At 39.8% G+C, this 18,748-nt stretch overlaps 1 protein-coding gene across 1 annotated transcript in view; it reads left to right on the forward strand.

The window, feature by feature from the left end:
- Window positions 1-18,748, forward strand: part of LOC107679952 (neurexin-2-like) — a 329,958-nt gene that overhangs the window by 138,186 nt on the left and 173,024 nt on the right. Inside the window, exon 4 of the mRNA XM_016475681.1 lies at window positions 9,317-9,346. Coding sequence (XP_016331167.1) covers window positions 9,317-9,346 — 30 coding nt within the window. The remainder of the gene's footprint in view (window positions 1-9,316; window positions 9,347-18,748) is intronic.

The raw sequence follows: 18,748 nt of genomic DNA on the forward strand, positions 1-18,748 counted from the left end.
TCTGTCTGTCTGTCTCTGTCTGTCTGTCTCTCTGTCTGTCTGTCTGTCTGTCTGTCTGTCTCTGTCTGTAATCTTTAAATTATGGTTGTTGAATTATCTCTGCATTTAGATTATGATGTATAAGAGAGAGATAATTATTTGAATCAGTTAAATAAATGATTAATTGATTCATTTATACAACTCAGTGTTATTGGCTGAACCAGTTGAATGAATGATTCAATGACTCGCTCATAAAGACAGCCAGAAATACATGATCACTGTAGACATTTGTGTTGTTTTTCTGAAACATCTTAAATATATTGTTACAACTATTTTTGAAATAAAAGTACCAACTTCTTTGTCTTGTTAGAATTTTTCAATGCACTAAATTCAATTTCACAATTTTTGGCATAAACGTTTACGTGTTTTACAATGAAGTAAATTGGGTGAAGTTCGGTGTAAAAATAATGTATTTTGTCTGAAGGTCTCGTCTCTGTCTGTCTCTCCGTCTGTTTTTGTCAGATGTCTGTCTGTCAGTCAGTCTCTTTCTCTCTCATGTCGTGTCTGGTCTGGATCCTGTGCTGCAATCTCTCCATTACAGTTTTTAACAATCGCTAGGACACATTTCTCAATACTTGTGTCACTTTTCAAAACTCTTCACACTGTGAGCACAACAGCAGTCTCTGTGGGCTAGACTGTGGATTATTTATCATTGCTTTGGCACAAAGTGCATTCAGTAACTACATCATTCAAATGACAGAAATTATTTTCTCACTCAGACAAAAACAACAGCAAAACCCTATGTACCTACAAGCCACCTGTTTACATACTCTCTACAAAACTGTTACGCCCAAGTTCAAAACCTAACAAAATGAATAAGACAGAAATTTGCTACATTTCTACAGTAATATGATGTTGTTATTCAATTTCATTACCATCTATACAAAAGGGGAAAACAGGAATAGTGTTGTACTGTAATTCACACTTGAACGTAACATATACTGCAGTGAATAGATATTCTCATTCTTTTTTTGTAAATTAATTTGTACAAAAGCTAATGCTGCCTGTTGTTAGTGTTTTTAGCTCAGTGTTTTATGAGTGACAGCGTGTGTTTGTTGGTTGAAAGCCTTTGCTAGTGTTATAGAAGAATGAGTTGATTTGAGACATGTATGAAATGTCCTGGTGGTTTTAGTGCATTTTGAATGTGAAATTAACCTCTGTGCCAAGCTGAAATTTGGATTTTAGAACTGTGTGAAGAGTCTTGAAAATGACTTGAGTATGGAGAAGTGTGTCCTAACGACAGTAAAACTGTAATAGTCTGATGGCGCTGGATCTCGTCTATGGGCTCGTATCCGTGTGCGATCGGCAGAAATATGAATGATGTCAGTTATTCCTGTTGGTCTGCGGTTGATAATGACGGACCTCACAAACATTTCATCACAGAGATCTGTAAAAGCACATGCTCGCTGTGTTTAACAGCCACGACCCGCTTTAATTATTAACAGCGCGGAGGCGAGGAAAGGAGCTGCGCATCTATCATCCACACACTATATGTTATGATAAGTTCCCTCTCCTCCCTCAGAAACCCTCCTGAATGATTAAAGCTCTTCAACTCAGCATGAAAGGATTCTTCTGGAAAGGGTTTATTCTGGATGCTGATCTGCTGTGTTTCTTCTGTCTCACAGAAGCACTTTCCTCCAGGTCACTTACTAGTGAATAAATCACTGCTGTGTCGCCGAGCAGATGCTGGAATCACTGAACACAAGCCATTTGTTCTGATCTGACAACCAAAAGTGCTTCTGCTTTGCCTTTGCTTGATTTTATAGTTTAACAATATTTAAATATAATTAAGGCGGAACGCTACAGGTGAACAGGGTAAAAAAAAAATATATATATTGTATTACAAGTTTTCTGAAATGATATGTTTGAATGTGCAAACGATGCATTATCTAATTAAATATGCACTAATTCTTGTTTGATTTGTTGTCATAGTTAAAGGTTTTTCCAGAGGGGATTTTAGATTTATCTTTTTACCACTCTATAAATTAGGAAATACTGTCAGCAGAAAGAAAACAAATACATTTTCAGCATGTTTTTAGGAATAAAATGTTATATAAACCGCTGAGTTTGGTGTCTGTAAGTGCTGTAAGTGGAGATAGAAACTCACTTAGAGAAAATGTTCTTTAAAGATATGTACTGTAATTGAAATCAAACGCAAACAGATACAATGAAATAAACACAAAAGTGCATTTTCTGTCCACTAGTTTGTTAAAACACTTCATAAAAAGCAAACAGCTAAATATCTCAAAATTGACCATTGCATAAAAAATGGTTTCATCTGTGGTGTTTCATATTTAACAAAAGTAAAGTCAGTGCTCATGTGGTGTGTTATCCAGTATATCAGCGGTGGACGCGAGTCGAGAATGTCTCACAATAATAATAATAATAATAATAATGATGATGAAGGTTATTTTCTCACTGGCGTGTTTGGCCTGACGGAGGATCATTGGGCGGAGCATCTGTCGGGTCACATGATGCTTCATCCTCCAATCCGGAGTTCGTCCAGAATTCATGCAGAATCAATGTAAAGTGCACTTGCAGTGTTCTGCTGTGTTGTGTTGGCACTCATGAGTATGCGTACAGATGCTGTGTTTCTGTGCATGAACGTGCTCCGATCATTATTATATTGATGAGGAATGATTTGTGGTCAGGTGGATGCAGACTAACCGGTGAGCTCTGTACTGCAGCTGCAGGACCAAGCACATCCTCCTTAATGACAAAATGATGAGTCTTCCTCCATCTGTCACTCAATCAGTCGGCCAATCAGACGCTTGGTTTGCTGAAGCCAGCTTTGTGAATCGTTGTCTTAATTATTGGCAGGATGCTTGAGCTCCGCTGCAGTATGCGGGGCAGGATTTACCTCTTCTCCTGACATAGGCAAAACACATTTTTGGGACCCCCTTCCCTAATATGTTAGGCCTAATATTGCCACCCAAGCACAATAAGCGCTTGCGTTCAGTCAAAACAATTGAATGTAGCTCTTAATTTGTTTGAGAACCACGAAAGACCGTTCCATTAATAGGCGTGGCGTCGTGGCCACATAAACACTTCGGGAGTGCATTATTTCTCTAATAATTTTAACGGCCTAGAGTCACAATCACACATCAACTGTTCAGATGATTGGTTTCAAGACATTTGACATGTTTCTGTCCTGAAATCTCGTGTGGGTTGAACTAATTTTTTTACGCACCTCATCCCAAACCTTCCATTGCAAATTCCAAAACGTAATTTTAGAGCTGATAACGGAGGCTTGAGCCATTGATATGCAGGCTAACACAGTTATTAGAGAGAGAGAGAAAGAGAGACATTAAATGCGTGTGAATACGTGCGTCTGTGAGTCTCTCAGCAGTGTTCAGCAGCAGCGTCTACTAATAGCGAATCTTTAGGTTGAACTGCTTCAAGAACCTCGCTACTGAGAAATGTAATTGTAACAAAGTTCGTAGTTCGGGAAGAAGGAGGCGGGAACCGGCGAACATTTAAAACAAAACTTTAATCAAATAAACACAAAATAGCGCGACAGCCCCTCGCGGACGACTGTCGCACACAAACAAAACCAAAACACAAAATAAGGAGACGGAAGGATGAGGAGAGACAGACGAGAGAGGGGAGAGGAAAAAAGAAAAAAAAATTCTGGGTCCAGTTCCCAGACACCCTGCCGCTCGGCCCTCCACCAGCTGGGTAAACTCCTCGGTGGACGGCCCGACACTCCTCATCCGCCAGCTTTTCAGCTGAGAAACTATTCTACTGATAAATTCGCGGGGCAGCCGCAGCGTCTCCGCGTGTGTGTGCACGAGTGCATGTCTGTACTGTGTGTGCGTCTGTGAGAGAGAACAGGAGAAAGAAAGCGTGATTTCAGTACTTAAAAAAGGTGGAAGACATGGAAATATTTTGTCATTTTTTACCATATTGTTGTTATATTTATTTGCTCAATGTCTTCTGGGGTGTTGGTTCTCTTACTGTTGTAGATAGCCCAAAGTATAGCAAAAATATTATATATCTCTCTTCATTGTGTTTGGGCCCCCCCTGGACGAGCGAACATAGGCACGTGCCTAGAATGCCTGTGCGTAAATCCGGCCCTGGCAGTATGAATAATAATAACACGAATGCACGCTTATACGAGCGAGGGATGTGAAAGTGTCTTCCGCTCTATTATTAGTCTGTTGACTGCAGCACACGGCCGCTGTGGTAATCTGTTGATAGCAGTGATGCGGGCATCTGATTTGGCTGTGGATTCTGGACCGCTTTGTTTCTGCGAGACGTGTGAAAGCGACGGGACTCCTGTGTCGCTGTTGGCTGTGGCGTTTTCCCACACGCTCCCATATGGCCAATCAGACGGCAGCCTCCTCAGATCCTGTTACAACTGGCTCCGTTCCTTCAGTGCAGTGAAACTTCACGTGTGTGTGTGTGTGTGTGTGTGTGTGTGTGTGTAGTGTCAGTGTCAGTGTGAGTGTGAGTGTGAGTGTGAGTTTGTGTCTGTGAGTGTGAGTGAGTGTCAGTGTGAGTGTCAGTGTCAGTGTCAGTGTGAGTCTGTGTCTGTGTCTGTGTCTGTGAGTGTGAGTCAGTGTCAGTGTGTGTCTGTGAGTGTGAGTGAGAGTCAGTGTCAGTGTCAGTGTCAGTGTCAAGTCAAGTCAAGTCACCTTTAAGTGTGAGTGTGAGTGTCAGTGTCAGTGTCAGTGTGAGAGTGTGAGTGTCAGTGTGAGTGTCAGTGTGAGAGTCAGTGTGAGAGTCAGTGTGAGTTTGTGTATGTGAGTGTGAGTGTCAGTGTGAGTGTGAGTGTGAGTCTGTGAGTGTCAGTGTGAGTCTGTGTCTGTGAGTGTGAGTGTCTGTGAGTGTGAGTCTGTGAGTGTGAGTGAGTCAGTGTGAGTGTGAGTGAGTGTGAGTTTGTGTCTGTGAGTGTGAGTCAGTGTCAGTGTGAGTGTGAGTCAGTGTGAGTGTGAGTCAGTGTGAGTGTAAATGTGTGAGTGAGTGCGAGTGCGAGTGTGAGTGTGTGCGAGTGAGTCTGTGTCTGTGTCTGTGTCTGTGTCTGTCTGTGCGAGTGCGTGTGCCTGTGAGTCTGTGTCTATGTCTGTGTCTGTGTGTCTTCATTACAGCTCTCCATCCTCAGGCACCACCTATGCGTGAGATGGCCTTTTAGAGATAGTTAGTTATATGATAACTAGTGCTGTCAGTTGACTAATTTTCTCAAATGAATTAACTACCACTCTGATGGGAGGAAGAGCCTTTTTTGTAATGAATTTTTTTTTTTTAACTGCAATTATTTTTATTTTTTTATGAATTAACTACCACTCTGATGGGAGGAAGAGCCTTTTTTGTAATGAATTTTTTTTTTTTAACTGCCATTATTTTTATTTTTTTATTGATAATTTCTTTGTTCGTAATATTGCTGCATTAGTGCAATAATTTGACAGATTTGTAGATTTTATTTATTGTTTTTAGTATTGTTTTCATTTATATAGTTTTTATTAATGTTTTACATTGTTATTTTATTGTTTTATTGTTGTTTATCTTTTATTTTATTATAATTTTTTATATTTATGTTTTATTACTTTTCAGTTTTCTTTGTATTTAATTAAAATTTTTCATTGAGACTGTTCATGTTTATTTTATATTATATTTTTATGGTATTTTATTTATTTAATTATAATTTTAATTTATTATTTGATTTGATTTGATCTTTGTTTTCTGTGTGTAATTATTTATGTAATTTTTGATTTGATTATATCTGCGTGTAACCGGAGCTCTTCACTCCCACCTGTTCTCCGCTCTGAGTCATCAGCTGTAGGAGGACTGATGGTGATTTTAGAGAATAATCGACACGTCCTCCGTCCGTGTGAGTCTAATTCATAATTCATACTTACGGTAACTGTTTTTGCTGCTCTACTTTCCGGCTGAGCTCGTCTGAGTTGCGTTACTTTACTGCTCTTCTTCTCAGTGGTTTGACAGCAGCATTTCCATATTCTGTCATTGCCGCGTTATTATTCTCTCTCTGTTGCTTCCTTTTGGGGGCAAAAGGGAATTCTGGGTAACGTGTTCTGCATATGCCGTCAGAGTTTCTTCTGAATGCTGACAGGTTTTTAGAGCCAAGTATGATCTGATAATGCACATTAGATTACAGATCAACATCCACTCAACAAGCAGCGTTTGGCTTTCCTTCAGGTTTACATTGCAAAACACCACAATCCTCTATCGCTTCTCAAAAACATCCCTAAACCAAACTCTGATGTTCATTTAATTGTTTGTTGTTCTCCTAACTAAACGTGATTATATGGTTAGTTGTGTTTTATTATCTGTGTTTAGGATGTTTTTCTCTCTGAAATCCAGCAGAACTGAGGTGACAGAAAGCACTTTCTCTGGTATGAAGCGGCAGGGTTTGAAGAGGAAAGCAGAGCAACCAAAATACAGCAATTACAGATATATGCAAAATAAATCAGGAAAGAGAGGTCAGGACGGAGAAGGTCGGCGCGGCGTGATGTTGTGTGGCGGGGAAGATCAGAATGATGCAGGACATTATCTGAGGAGTCAAACACACACTAAATCAGCTCTTCTGACTGCACACAATCGGCCCACAGTTCATCGTCTCAGAGAAGGCGGCGTCTGAGATCTGCGTCGCCTCCTACAAACTACTCTCCTCGTTTCTCGTTGTTCAGAGCGATTTGCTCTCCTGCATGAACCGCAGACTCGTTATGTCTCTGATGTTGCTCATTAAGTTCACAACTAATTAGTGTGGTTTGGAAACACTAGATATGATGTGAAAGAGAAGATGGTAACCTTGTTGTGCTAACCTGTGAATTAAAGAAGAGTTCATCCAGAAGCAGATATTGTATCAGACCGGTGTGGCTTTATTCAGTTGTTCTCAATGAAACCAGACAGTGGCAGAAAGCGCAGTATAACGAGTCTGTTCAGCATGTGCACTGTGTGTGTGTGTGTGTGTGAGAGAATTAGATGTTTTGTTTCCAGTCAAGACTTGGAGAAACTTGTTCATGCCTTTATCACCAGCAGGGTGGACTATTGTAATGGTCTCCTCACCGGCCTTCCCAAGAAGACCATTAGACAGCTGCAGCTCATCCAGAACGCTGCTGCCAGAATTCTGACTAGAACCAGAAAATCTGAGCATATCACACCAGTCCTCAGCCCCTTACACTGGCTTCTTATTGTTGTGATTGTTTTTTATGATTATTTTCTTTTCTTTTATGTACAGCAATTTGAATTATCATTGTGTATGAAACGGGCTATATAAATAATCTTGCCTTGCCTGTGGAGTTTGTGTATCAACATGAGGGTCGTGAATGTAGAGTTTTGGGTTCAGCTAATGATGTACATTATTCAGAATTGAATGGAGTGCGTTATAAATTCCAATTCAATTCAAGAATGTGAATTGCCAGGAACAGGATACAAAATTACGATTTAAATGTGACCATAAAGTAGAATTAAAATGATTTGAAGTTCTCATGATGATTTTAACTACAAAGAAAGCTTTGAATAGGGTTAGGGTTTGAGCGAGTGTTTTCAGCGAGTCCATTAGCACCGCTCCTCTGGAAGAGACGAGTGTTTCTCCAGCAGTGCTTGACTTGCTCTCGACTCACCGGATCAAACATCTGCTGTGTTCCTGCAGCTAATTCTGTCCGTGTGACGCTTGCTTTGAGTCCAGGGGTTTGAGGGCAACAGTAGCATGTTACTTTTGTCACGTATGTTGCGTGGAAAGAGCTCTTGCTCTTGAGATATTGCCGTTGTTTGGCTGAATGTAAATGCAGTGAGCGTGTCGAACAATCAATGTTTTTTTGTGGTCTTGTGCCTCTAAAGGTGTCGGATGTAGAAACCCTTTTGTGTTGCAGAAGACGTGTTCATCTCCGGTTTGCTGGAATCACACAGATCTTGAGGAGGATCGTGACTCTGATGGGTCACACACTGGGAATAATAATGTGCGGCCTTTATACAGCTTGTTCTGTGTAGCAACAGATGCTTTAAAAGAGCGATGAAAACGCTTCTGTGTGATTTGTTGATGATGTCCAGTCAGATTCTGCATTTTATTGATGCAATTCATCTGTTACTAGAAGCTAAATTAGGTGGATGTCCACGTGGACAGTGTCCTCATCTTCAATAAAATATATGAAACACATGGTTCCTGGGATCAAACCCTGCCGTGTTTGCATCGGTCCGGGCATAACCGTGAGTTTGAGATGGTCAGATCATATTGTGTGAGCAAACAGATTTTTACTGCCTTTCATTTAGAAAAGAATTACAATTCTGCTTAAAGCAAGACATTACAACAGTTTGTTTTTACATGCACTGGTCAACTTTGAGATTTTAGACAGTTTGGACACTTTTCACAACGTGATGTTTCAGATTAGAGTAACATTACGGTGTTTATTTTATTGCACTTTATCTGTTTGCGTCTGTAGATTTAAATTCCAATCCATATCTCCAGTTCAGCAGCCAAACATAGTGCTCTCTATATTCTAAAGGTTTGTTCATATATCATTCACATTGATCTGTGCAACATTGTATTCCCTGAAACATGGTGAAAATGCATAAAGAGTGAGTTTTTTCCTCCTCTTCAGCAGTACTTACACACACCAGACGTAGCAATTTTATTCAGGGTTTTTGTAGAGGGGTTTGTTGATACGTCGTTCGGGCTGATTTATATAACTTTTTATTCCTGAACACATAGTGAAAATGTTTGTTGACAGTATTATGGAGTGAAAGAAAGAGAAATCCCCTTGAGCCTGACTTTAAGCAGTTCATCTGAATGTAGTCGGTCATCTATAGGGAAGTATGGTGAGATCTATCTCGCCTTGGGTTCAGTGTCAGGAGTCTTGAGCAGCTTGGTGTTCATCTTCATGAATCTCTGTCTGGAGTCCGAATGGAGATGAACTGATCCGGTGTTTCTGTTCTGACAGAAGTGTGTTGTTAATCCAGAACTCTGCCAAACAGTTGTGTGTGTGTGTGTTTCCATAAGACCTGAGGGGAAAAAAAGCATTTGAGCGAGCAATGGCCTTAGGGGGTTGCACTGAATGAAATGCTTTTTTTTCCCAATCCCCACCTCACTCAAGAAGCGTTCACTCGTTCGTTCGTTCGTTTGTTTTTTCAGCCTTTATTTTCTCTCTCTTCTTTCTTTCCCCTTCTTGCTTTGAGTTGATCTTTGACATCCGAGCGTGCCCCGGGATGTCTGTCACAAACTGCAGTCCAACCTTGTGACAATGCTTGCTTTCTTCCCGTGCCTTTTTATGACCTTCTTCTTTTTTCATTTCTTTCTTTTGTTTCTGTTCTTTCCTTCAAGGTCTGGCGCACCTGACGTTAAACAGCCAAGGTATGGTTCATTCCGTTTTCCATTCTTTTATTTAGTGAGGAATCAGATCTGTCCGTCTCTCTCCCTCCAAACACTGTCCCTCCTCCCCATCGTACTGTGTTGCTGTATTTCCACGCTGTGCGTCCTGAAGACTGACCTCTGACCTCCCGGACACAGGTAACGCTCTTCTGCTCTCGATGCTGGGGTTGAAATGCTACTGTCTAATGTCACTCACAGATGAAGGGTGTGTTTGTGTTCAGAATGCACAGAGTCTCATTCTGTGGTCATTCTCATTGTTTGGCAATCACTCACGCTGTTAATTACGTTCAGTTAGCCTCAGATCTGCTCTGACTGAATGAACAAATGTTTGTTTCAATGCTTTTTTCTGATGCAATGTGTCTGTTTTATATATCTGTGTTGAGAAGCACTCAATACTGCATTTTAACATTTTACAGTGAACTAACTAAAATCATCATTCTCTCATTATTTACTCGCCCTCACATCAAACCTGTGTGACTTTCTTTTGCAAAACACAAAAGATGTTTTAAAGAACGTTTCAGTGTTTTTGTCAGTACAGTGGCCATCAATGGCGTTGTTTGGTTCCCAAAGTTCTTAAAAATATCTTTTCAGAAAGTGGCGCAGGTTTGGATGACATGAGCAGAGTAAATGAGTTTTGAGTGAACTATCCCTTTCTGGTGATATTTAATGATAGTTAGAGCCCCATAATGTTGGTGATCTCAGGTGTTTCTGTCATTCACACACACACAGATAGCCCAGTTCTTCTGTAGATGATGTGTTGAGGACAGCTGATTATCCAGCACACTGTTAAAGGCCAGTATGTTTGAGCTCAGCTGGTTACATTGGTTTGAAGCTCAAAGACTTTTGTTATTTGACTAATCTGACTCTCGTTTCCCTCAGTTGTCAGTTTAGAGTTGGTCAGTGGGTATAAAGCAGCAGAAGTGAGCAGTGAGAAGTGTCCTCTGTGTTCCTGCTTTACTTTGATCCTCAGCTCTGTTTGACAGGACTAGTTTTCCCTGGAGATTCATTTGTTTCACAGACTTACTTTGTCATTTAATCCAGTCCGAATCCATCTCTCAGAGAGCTGGTTAAATTCAGAAAGCAAATCTCCTCTGGGAAAGGAATGTCTGTGACTGCCGTTTATTTATTTATTTTTTACAGTGATTCAACAGATGGCTTTGACTTTTGTAACTAAAGCTGCGTTTGTTGTTAGGTGGTTAGCTGCACTTCGATTATTGATTTAGAGCGGATTCCTGGTGCTGCTGGCATCACGTTTGACCTAGAACAGAAATGACAAACAGAGCTCAATAATCACAGTGTCAGATGCGATCCTCCTTCCCATTATTAGAGATCCACTGTTATTGATTTCTTAGAACCGATACCGATTATTGACCGATATGCAAAACCGATATTTATTTATTGTTTTACTTCTTTCTTTCAGCATTCCAGTAACTCTAATATTAGCAATACACAAAATAGGTTTACAAAGTCAAATGTTTTAAATAGAGAACATAAAGCACAGGGGAGTTGATTGATTCTGCATAAATGCAGTCAACTACAGTTTGAAAATGTTTAGCGTCTGAGTATGTAACTACAGTATGGGTTGTTTAATAGGCTAAAATGTGAAGCCAGCTACTTCGCTGGAGTAAATTAACAAACAAAACAGCAAATACAGAGTTGATCATAACTGGCATGTTATCAGGGTTACTGACAGTATTTTTGTCTGCAATACTACTTATGAAATTCCTGCCGACAAAGCACTGTTTTTATGCGTTTACACAGAACTTACACTCAAATCGCGATCTCTCATGGAGATCATTTCCACAGAGCTGTAATCCCTTGTGTGTTTGTTAACGAAATAAAGCTTATATAGTAAACGTTAATGTAATTTAGGCCGTTTTGAGCGAGTGGATCTTGTTCCCGGTGATGCTGGAAAATACTGTAACTAAATGAGTTAACTGTTCTCTTAAAATTACGCTTTAACGCTTTGCTTTGAATGCACATGTGGACCTGCACAAGTATAAAAGAGAAAAGTTGGCAAAAATAAAGTGGAAAGTCAGTCAAATTTGTTGAAAAAAATTCCAAAGCTTACAGCACATTTTAACAGATCATGGCGAAGGTATAGGTCATATGCTAGCAGTAGCTAGACACAGTAGGCTATAATTCATCAAATAATTGACTCCTTTTTCATCGTAGCATAGTTGAGCTTGCAGTAGTTAGCCACCACACACTACTGCTGTGGGATATAATCATTTTATGACGCATCACGATGCTGATCTGGATGATTCTGCATAAATGTAATTAAATAGTCATATCATACAATGTACTGTTTTATTGTAAGAAAGTACTCTTGTTTTAGGCTATTGATAATGAAATGTTGTGTATGCCTTTAGAAGCAATGCACTTTATAGCATCTTTTGTTTCCAGATAATCTTACTACCAGATAATGAACTTCTTTAAAGCAAGATATTTGGGCACATTTTTATGGTTTTTACGAAAATAACATGAATGAGAAAAATAATGTGGGACGTGCTTGATGTTAAAACTAGTTTTTAAGGGCAAAATGATCTCAAAGCGTTACTCAGTTGAAGCGCGTGCACATAAAGCTGCCTCTCAGACTGCATGCAACACTGAATTACTTCAAAATCCATCTGTCTTCGTGAGTATTCGCTTAAACATAGACGGGCATGTCTTCAGTGAACGTAAACAGTTGTGGTTTGTGATTTATAATATATGATACAATACACCTCAAACAATGAAAGAAAAGAGGGAAATACTGCTCTTGATTAAATAACTTTTGTAGCTTTAATTAAAAAAAAGAATTAAAAAAAGACTATGCAATGGTTATACTTGCATTTGATTATCCGATTTCTGTATTATTTCTTAATTTAATGTTTCTGCAAAAAATATGTAAAATGAAAAAGAAAATGTAAAGAACTGTTTTTTTTTTAAATAGGCATATATTGTATTTGCTCTACTGTTTTTTATTTGTATTTGCATCTTTGTTTTTATTTTTAATAACAAAGGTAAAAAAAGAGAGCTTTATTGTGATTATTACTATTACTGATTGCAAAGATACTATTTAAACTGAGCTGGATGTTGACATCACTGAATTCAATGATGAACTGTCTTTAACTGAAAAATTTGTGTTTACTATTGTCATTTTGCATTATTGACACTATTTTCCTAATTAATGCTGTTCAGTTGCTTTGACACAATCTGTATTGTTAAAAGCGCTATATAAATAAAGGTGACTTGACTTGACTTACTATGGCAATTATTATTAATTAAAGAATTGGAGGAAAAGATGCATTGTGATGCATCTTAATCATAATCTAATCAAATCATAAGGCAGCTGAATATTCACATGTGTGATTTGGCCATAAGGGCTCAACAGTGGTTCAAAGTTTTACTTGACCTGCCACAAAAAAAAAAAATATAAATGTAATTAAATAGTCATATCATACAATGTACTGTTTTATTGTAAGAAAGTACTCTTGTTTTAGGCTATTGATAATGAAATGTTGTGTATGCCTTTAGAAGCAATGCACTTTATAGCATCTTTTGTTTCCAGATAATCTTACTACCAGATAATGAACTTCTTTAAAGCAAGATATTTGGGCACATTTTTATGGTTTTTACGAAAATAACATGAATGAGAAAAATAATGTGGGACGTGCTTGATGTTAAAACTAGTTTTTAAGGGCAAAATGATCTCAAAGCGTTACTCAGTTGAAGCGCGTGCACATAAAGCTGCCTCTCAGACTGCATGCAACACTGAATTACTTCAAAATCCATCTGTCTTCGTGAGTATTCGCTTAAACATAGACGGGCATGTCTTCAGTGAACGTAAACAGTTGTGGTTTGTGATTTATAATATATGATACAATACACCTCAAACAATGAAAGAAAAGAGGGAAATACTGCTCTTGATTAAATAACTTTTGTAGCTTTAATTAAAAAAAAGAATTAAAAAAAGACTATGCAATGGTTATACTTGCATTTGATTATCCGATTTCTGTATTATTTCTTAATTTAATGTTTCTGCAAAAAATATGTAAAATGAAAAAGAAAATGTAAAGAACTGTTTTTTTTTTTAAATAGGCATATATTGTATTTGCTCTACTGTTTTTTATTTGTATTTGCATCTTTTTTTTTATTTTTAATAACAAAGGTAAAAAAAGAGAGCTTTATTGTGATTATTACTATGGCAATTATTATTAATTAAAGAGTTGGAGGAAAAGATGCATTGTGATGCATCTTAATCATAATCTAATCAAATCATAAGGCAGCTGAATATTCACATGTGTGATTTGGCCATAAGGGCTCAACAGTGGTTCAAAGTTTTACTTGACCTGCCACAAAAAAAAAAAATGAGCTGGATGTTGACATCACTGAATTCAATGATGAACTGTCTTTAACTGAAAAATTTGTGTTTACTATTGTCATTTTGCATTATTGACACTATTTTCCTAATTAATGCTGTTCAGTTGCTTTGACACAATCTGTATTGTTAAAAGCGCTATATAAATAAAGGTGACTTGACTTGACTTACTATGGCAATTATTATTAATTAAAGAATTGGAGGAAAAGATGCATTGTGATGCATCTTAATCATAATCTAATCAAATCATAAGGCAGCTGAATATTCACATGTGTGATTTGGCCATAAGGGCTCAACAGTGGTTCAAAGTTTTACTTGACCTGCCACAAAAAAAAAAATAATTTTTTTTTTGATACCAATTTTTGATACCAAAATTGTAAATATCAAAATTCAGTTTTACAATTCTCAATTCCAACTGAAGACAAGTGAACAGTCAGTAAATAAGAACAAATGAACAATATCACAAATAAATAAATAGAACACAGATAAAAAATTAAACAATGCTTTAGGTTTTTGAGTTTGTAGGTGTTCAGGTACAGAAACTGAATAATCAAATGTAAAATAACATTGCATACTTCTGTATATATATATATTTTTTCCATTCAAGCGCAAGAAGATGTGGAAAGAATTGTTCATTTTGACAGGCATTTTTGATTTAGTCTTAGTCTTTATCTTGAGACGAAAATGCTTAATGTTCTTCTCTCTTTAGACCAAATCAATTAAGCTTATGAGCAATTTGAATCAAGGATTGAATTTGGAAAAACTTGAATAAATGATGACAATTTTCATTTTTGGGTGAACTATCCCTTTAACAGTAGTGAAAAGGGAGCAACTTATAAAAATGATAGTTGTTCTTTGTTTCTTTGTTTGTTTTGAATACACGCCCTGTAGCAGCGAAAATTACATATTGTGCCTTTAACATCTTTTGTTGGTTAACATTAATCACACAGTCAGGTACTTAATTAGGAATGCTGTCCCTTTAAGACGGAAGGCATGCATGTAATACTGACACACGTTCAGTTTTCACCCACCTGTTTATGTTCGCTTAATCCATAACAGACTGTATTTACGTGAGATACTCTACACGATAGACATTTGGACCGCTGTGTGTGTATTTGAGCACGGAGAACTGATCGCGCGCTGTATATAAGAACTGAAGACATTTATTTATATAGCACATTTAAAACAACACCAGTTGACCAAAGCGCTTTACATGTCTAAAAATTACTCAAACACAATACACACAATATCCATCACTGCTCAGTGTCCCAAAAGCTAGGGGCAACTGTATGCCACAGAGTAAAGGTGTGTTTTCAACATTGATTTAAAACAATGTCAAATGATTTAAAACAATGTCAAATGAGTCACATGATCTAATGTGCAATGTGAGACTATTCCAAAAACGTGGGGCTGCCACAGAGAAGTCTCGATCACCTTTGGTTTTCAACCGTGATCTGGGAACATGTGAAAGCAGACTCTGTGATGATCTTAGAGGTCTAGCAACACAGTGCTGCTGTAACAGATATGAAATGTACTCTGGAGCAAGGCCATGCAAACCTTTAAAAACCATTATAAAAACTTTATATTGGACTCTAAAATCAACAGGAAGCCAGTGCAATGAAGCCAGCACTGGAGAAATGCTGGACCACTTCCTTGTGCCAGTCAACAGTCTAGCTGCAGCATTTTGTACTAGCTGCAGCCGTGAGAGCAGATTCTTAGACAACCCTAAATATAACGAGTTGCAACAATCCAATCTGGATGAAATAAAAGCATGAATCACGGCTTCCATGTCCTCAAAAGACAGAATTCTCTTCAATTTAGCAATAATTCGCAATTGATAGAAGCTACTTTTAACAACAGCACTGACTTGTCTATCAAACTTCAACTCCGAGTCAAAGATTACAGCAAGGTTTCTTACTTGAGTTTTAATATTAATGGCTAAGGGGCCTATATGTACAGAAAGCTGTTTGGCTAACTTTGGAGGGCCAAAAATCACCACTTCCGATTTAGACTCATTGAGCTGCAGAAAATTTGAGCACTGAGAACTGATCGCGCTGTATATAAGAACTGAAGAAGTGGAGCGTGCACGAGAGAGAGAGCACTTATATCAGCGCGATTCCACCTATCCCGCATTCACTAACTTTAAGTTAATCGACAACTAACTGTGACTCCCGGGAAAAACGGGATGTCTGGTCACCTTATCCCTACCCCTTCGGGTGCTGAGGCCATTGTTTCAGATCGCTAGATCGCATTTTGGTAGCCTATCCATCCACTGCGGCTACCATACTGAGACTAGATATGCAAAAACTGATTGCAATCCAATGACAGGGACACACATTCTGAAGGACAAGACAAGTAGCCTATAGGATGTATTTTCAATGTACGGTAGTCCTCAAATAACATTATAGTCCCGTCTCGTCTTGTTAACGAAGACGCGACATAAATTTCGTCATAGTTTTTATCATCAGATATTAGTTTTAGCTCATCAACATCTCGTCTTAGTCATAGAAATAATGTTCGTTAATGTCTCGGGTTACTCATGTAACCATGGTTCCCGGAGAGGTGAACGTGATGCTGCGTCCTGGTGGACACTTTGGGGAACGCTGTCTGCGTGACTGGTACCTGAAGCATGCGTAAAACAACTCCAATCCTATTGGTCCACGTGGCCCGTGACGTCATAGGCGGGTACCTGAAAGTATAAAAGGGGCACCTGCTGAATACGTCACCAACTCAGTTGTCTGAGGAGACGTAAACAGGCAGGCCGAAGGTATAGCAAAGGGACGCAGCGTCTTGTTCCCTCTCGGGGAACCATGGTTACATGAGTAACCCGAGACGTTCCCCCTCTAGGGAACTCAACGCTGCATCCTGGTGGACACTTTGGGGAACGATATCCAATCACGCCATGCCGAGGCGCATGCCTGTCCACCTGGTGAGAGAGCACCAAGGAGGTGACAGACATACACCAAACCTTTCCTCAGAAAGGGGCCAAGCCACTGACGCCTCGGGCCGCTCACATAACTTGGTAAAAAGAGGGAGCCCGATACCAGATAAGGTTGAACACCCTAACCAAGCTAAGAACACAGCCATCCTCAGATAGCTATGCTATGTGAGCAATAGTAGCCAGATACATAAGACCACTGAGAGGCTGGAAGCCTAGAGGAGTTCTCAAGATTGCCACCAACAATCCCAGCAAGGACACAGCTATCCGCAGATAGCTATATCCGCTACTTAAAAACCCTAGGAAGGGGAGCAGTCATTGAGCTAGCACATAGATATCCTCAGATAGCTATGGTAGGAAGGGCTACCAGAGGTGGAACAGACGGAAACTACCCAGACCATGGAGAGTGGGCTGTCTACTTACGACCCAGAGAGGGGAGACAGCACTGTCTAGGTAAGGGCTCAAGGAGACCGCTACTTAAAAACCCTAGGCAACTCACAATATGAATATCCAGACCATAGTAATGATTCGCTAAGGAGCGAACACATAAAACTATAGTCCAGATCAAAGCCTGATGCAAGCAACGGCCATAACACTAGGGGTCTGGACACAGCTATCCTCAAATAGCATTTCCCTCAGGCCGTGAAGTGGACCATCTACCTAAAACCCGAACAGGGAGACAGCGCAGTCTAGGCAAGGGCTCAAGGAGACCACTACTTAAAGACCCCATAAGGGGGAGCAGTCTCCAAGCTGGAACACAGCTATCCTCAGACAGCAGATTCCAAACAAGGCTTCAGAGCTTACCTGAGACAGTTTGTACCCAAGGGGAACTAAACACAGTTATAAACGCCTGGCTAGAACATAGCTGTCCTCAGACTGCTATATTCCAAAGCAAAACAGCCTGAACTGGAGCATAATCATCCGCAGATGGCTACACTCTGAGCAGAGACTGTTCACTTATCACCCGGCTAAACACAGGAAGGAACATTCCCCGTAACCACTCTAGACTACTGAAGCACCCTGGGAGAGAAAGTTAACAGCTTCATTCCACAGAGCATTCAGTATAACCACGCCCAGCAAGGCTCTCCACACACAATAACATGCATATTAGAGAGGCACGGCTGAGTTGAATATAGCTTCACCCACGATCTCGCACTCCCTGAGCTAAAAACGACTCGGTGCTCACACTTCATCGTTATAGCAACGTGAGCAATATCCACTATCCTCAGACAGCAGATTCCAAACAAGGCTTCAGCGCTTACCTGAGACAGTTTGTACCCAAGGGGAACTAAACCCAGTTATAAACGCCTGGCTAGAACATAGCTGTCCTCAGACTGCTATATTCCAAAGCAAAACAGCCTGAACTGGAGCATAATCATCCGCAGATGGCTACACTCTGAGCAGAGACTGTTCACTTATCACCCTGCTAAACACAGGAAGGAACATTCCCCATAACCACCCTGGGAGAGAAAGCTAACAACTTCATTCCACAGAGCATTCAGTATAACTATGCCCAGCGAGACTCTCTACACACAATAACATACATATTAGAGAGGCACGGCTGAGTTGAATATAGCTCCGCCCGCGATCTCACACACCCTGAGCTAAAAACGACTCAGTGCTTACACTTCATCGTTATAGCAATGCGAGCAATATCCACGGCATCAGGCAACCTGATAGTCGAGGGTATGCGGACACCGCAGATCAAAGCAATCGCAGCGAGCTGAGATAAACCGAGCCGCGGCAACGGCCCGAGACGCGAACGCTTTGCCCCGCATCCCTCGGGAATAGGAACAAACGCGAGCGGAGTGCATTAAAGTGACTCATCACAAAGAGCGCATGGTCGCTGAGACAAAGACGAAAAGGTTAGTATATGTCCTCAAGTGTTAGAATCCCAGCAAAGATCAAAGCAATGACCACGGCCCGAGACGCGAACGCTTTGCCCCGCATCCCTCGGCAATAGGAACAAACGCGAGCCGAGCGCATTAAAGTGATTCATCACAAAGAGTGCGTGGTCGCTGAGACAAAGACGAAAAGGTTAGAATATGTCCTCAAGTGTTAGAATCACAACACGGAGACACAT

Source organism: Sinocyclocheilus anshuiensis, unplaced genomic scaffold (assembly GCF_001515605.1).
Source record: "Sinocyclocheilus anshuiensis isolate Anshui unplaced genomic scaffold, SAMN03320099.WGS_v1.1 scaffold1916, whole genome shotgun sequence".
NCBI lineage: Eukaryota > Metazoa > Chordata > Actinopteri > Cypriniformes > Cyprinidae > Sinocyclocheilus > Sinocyclocheilus anshuiensis.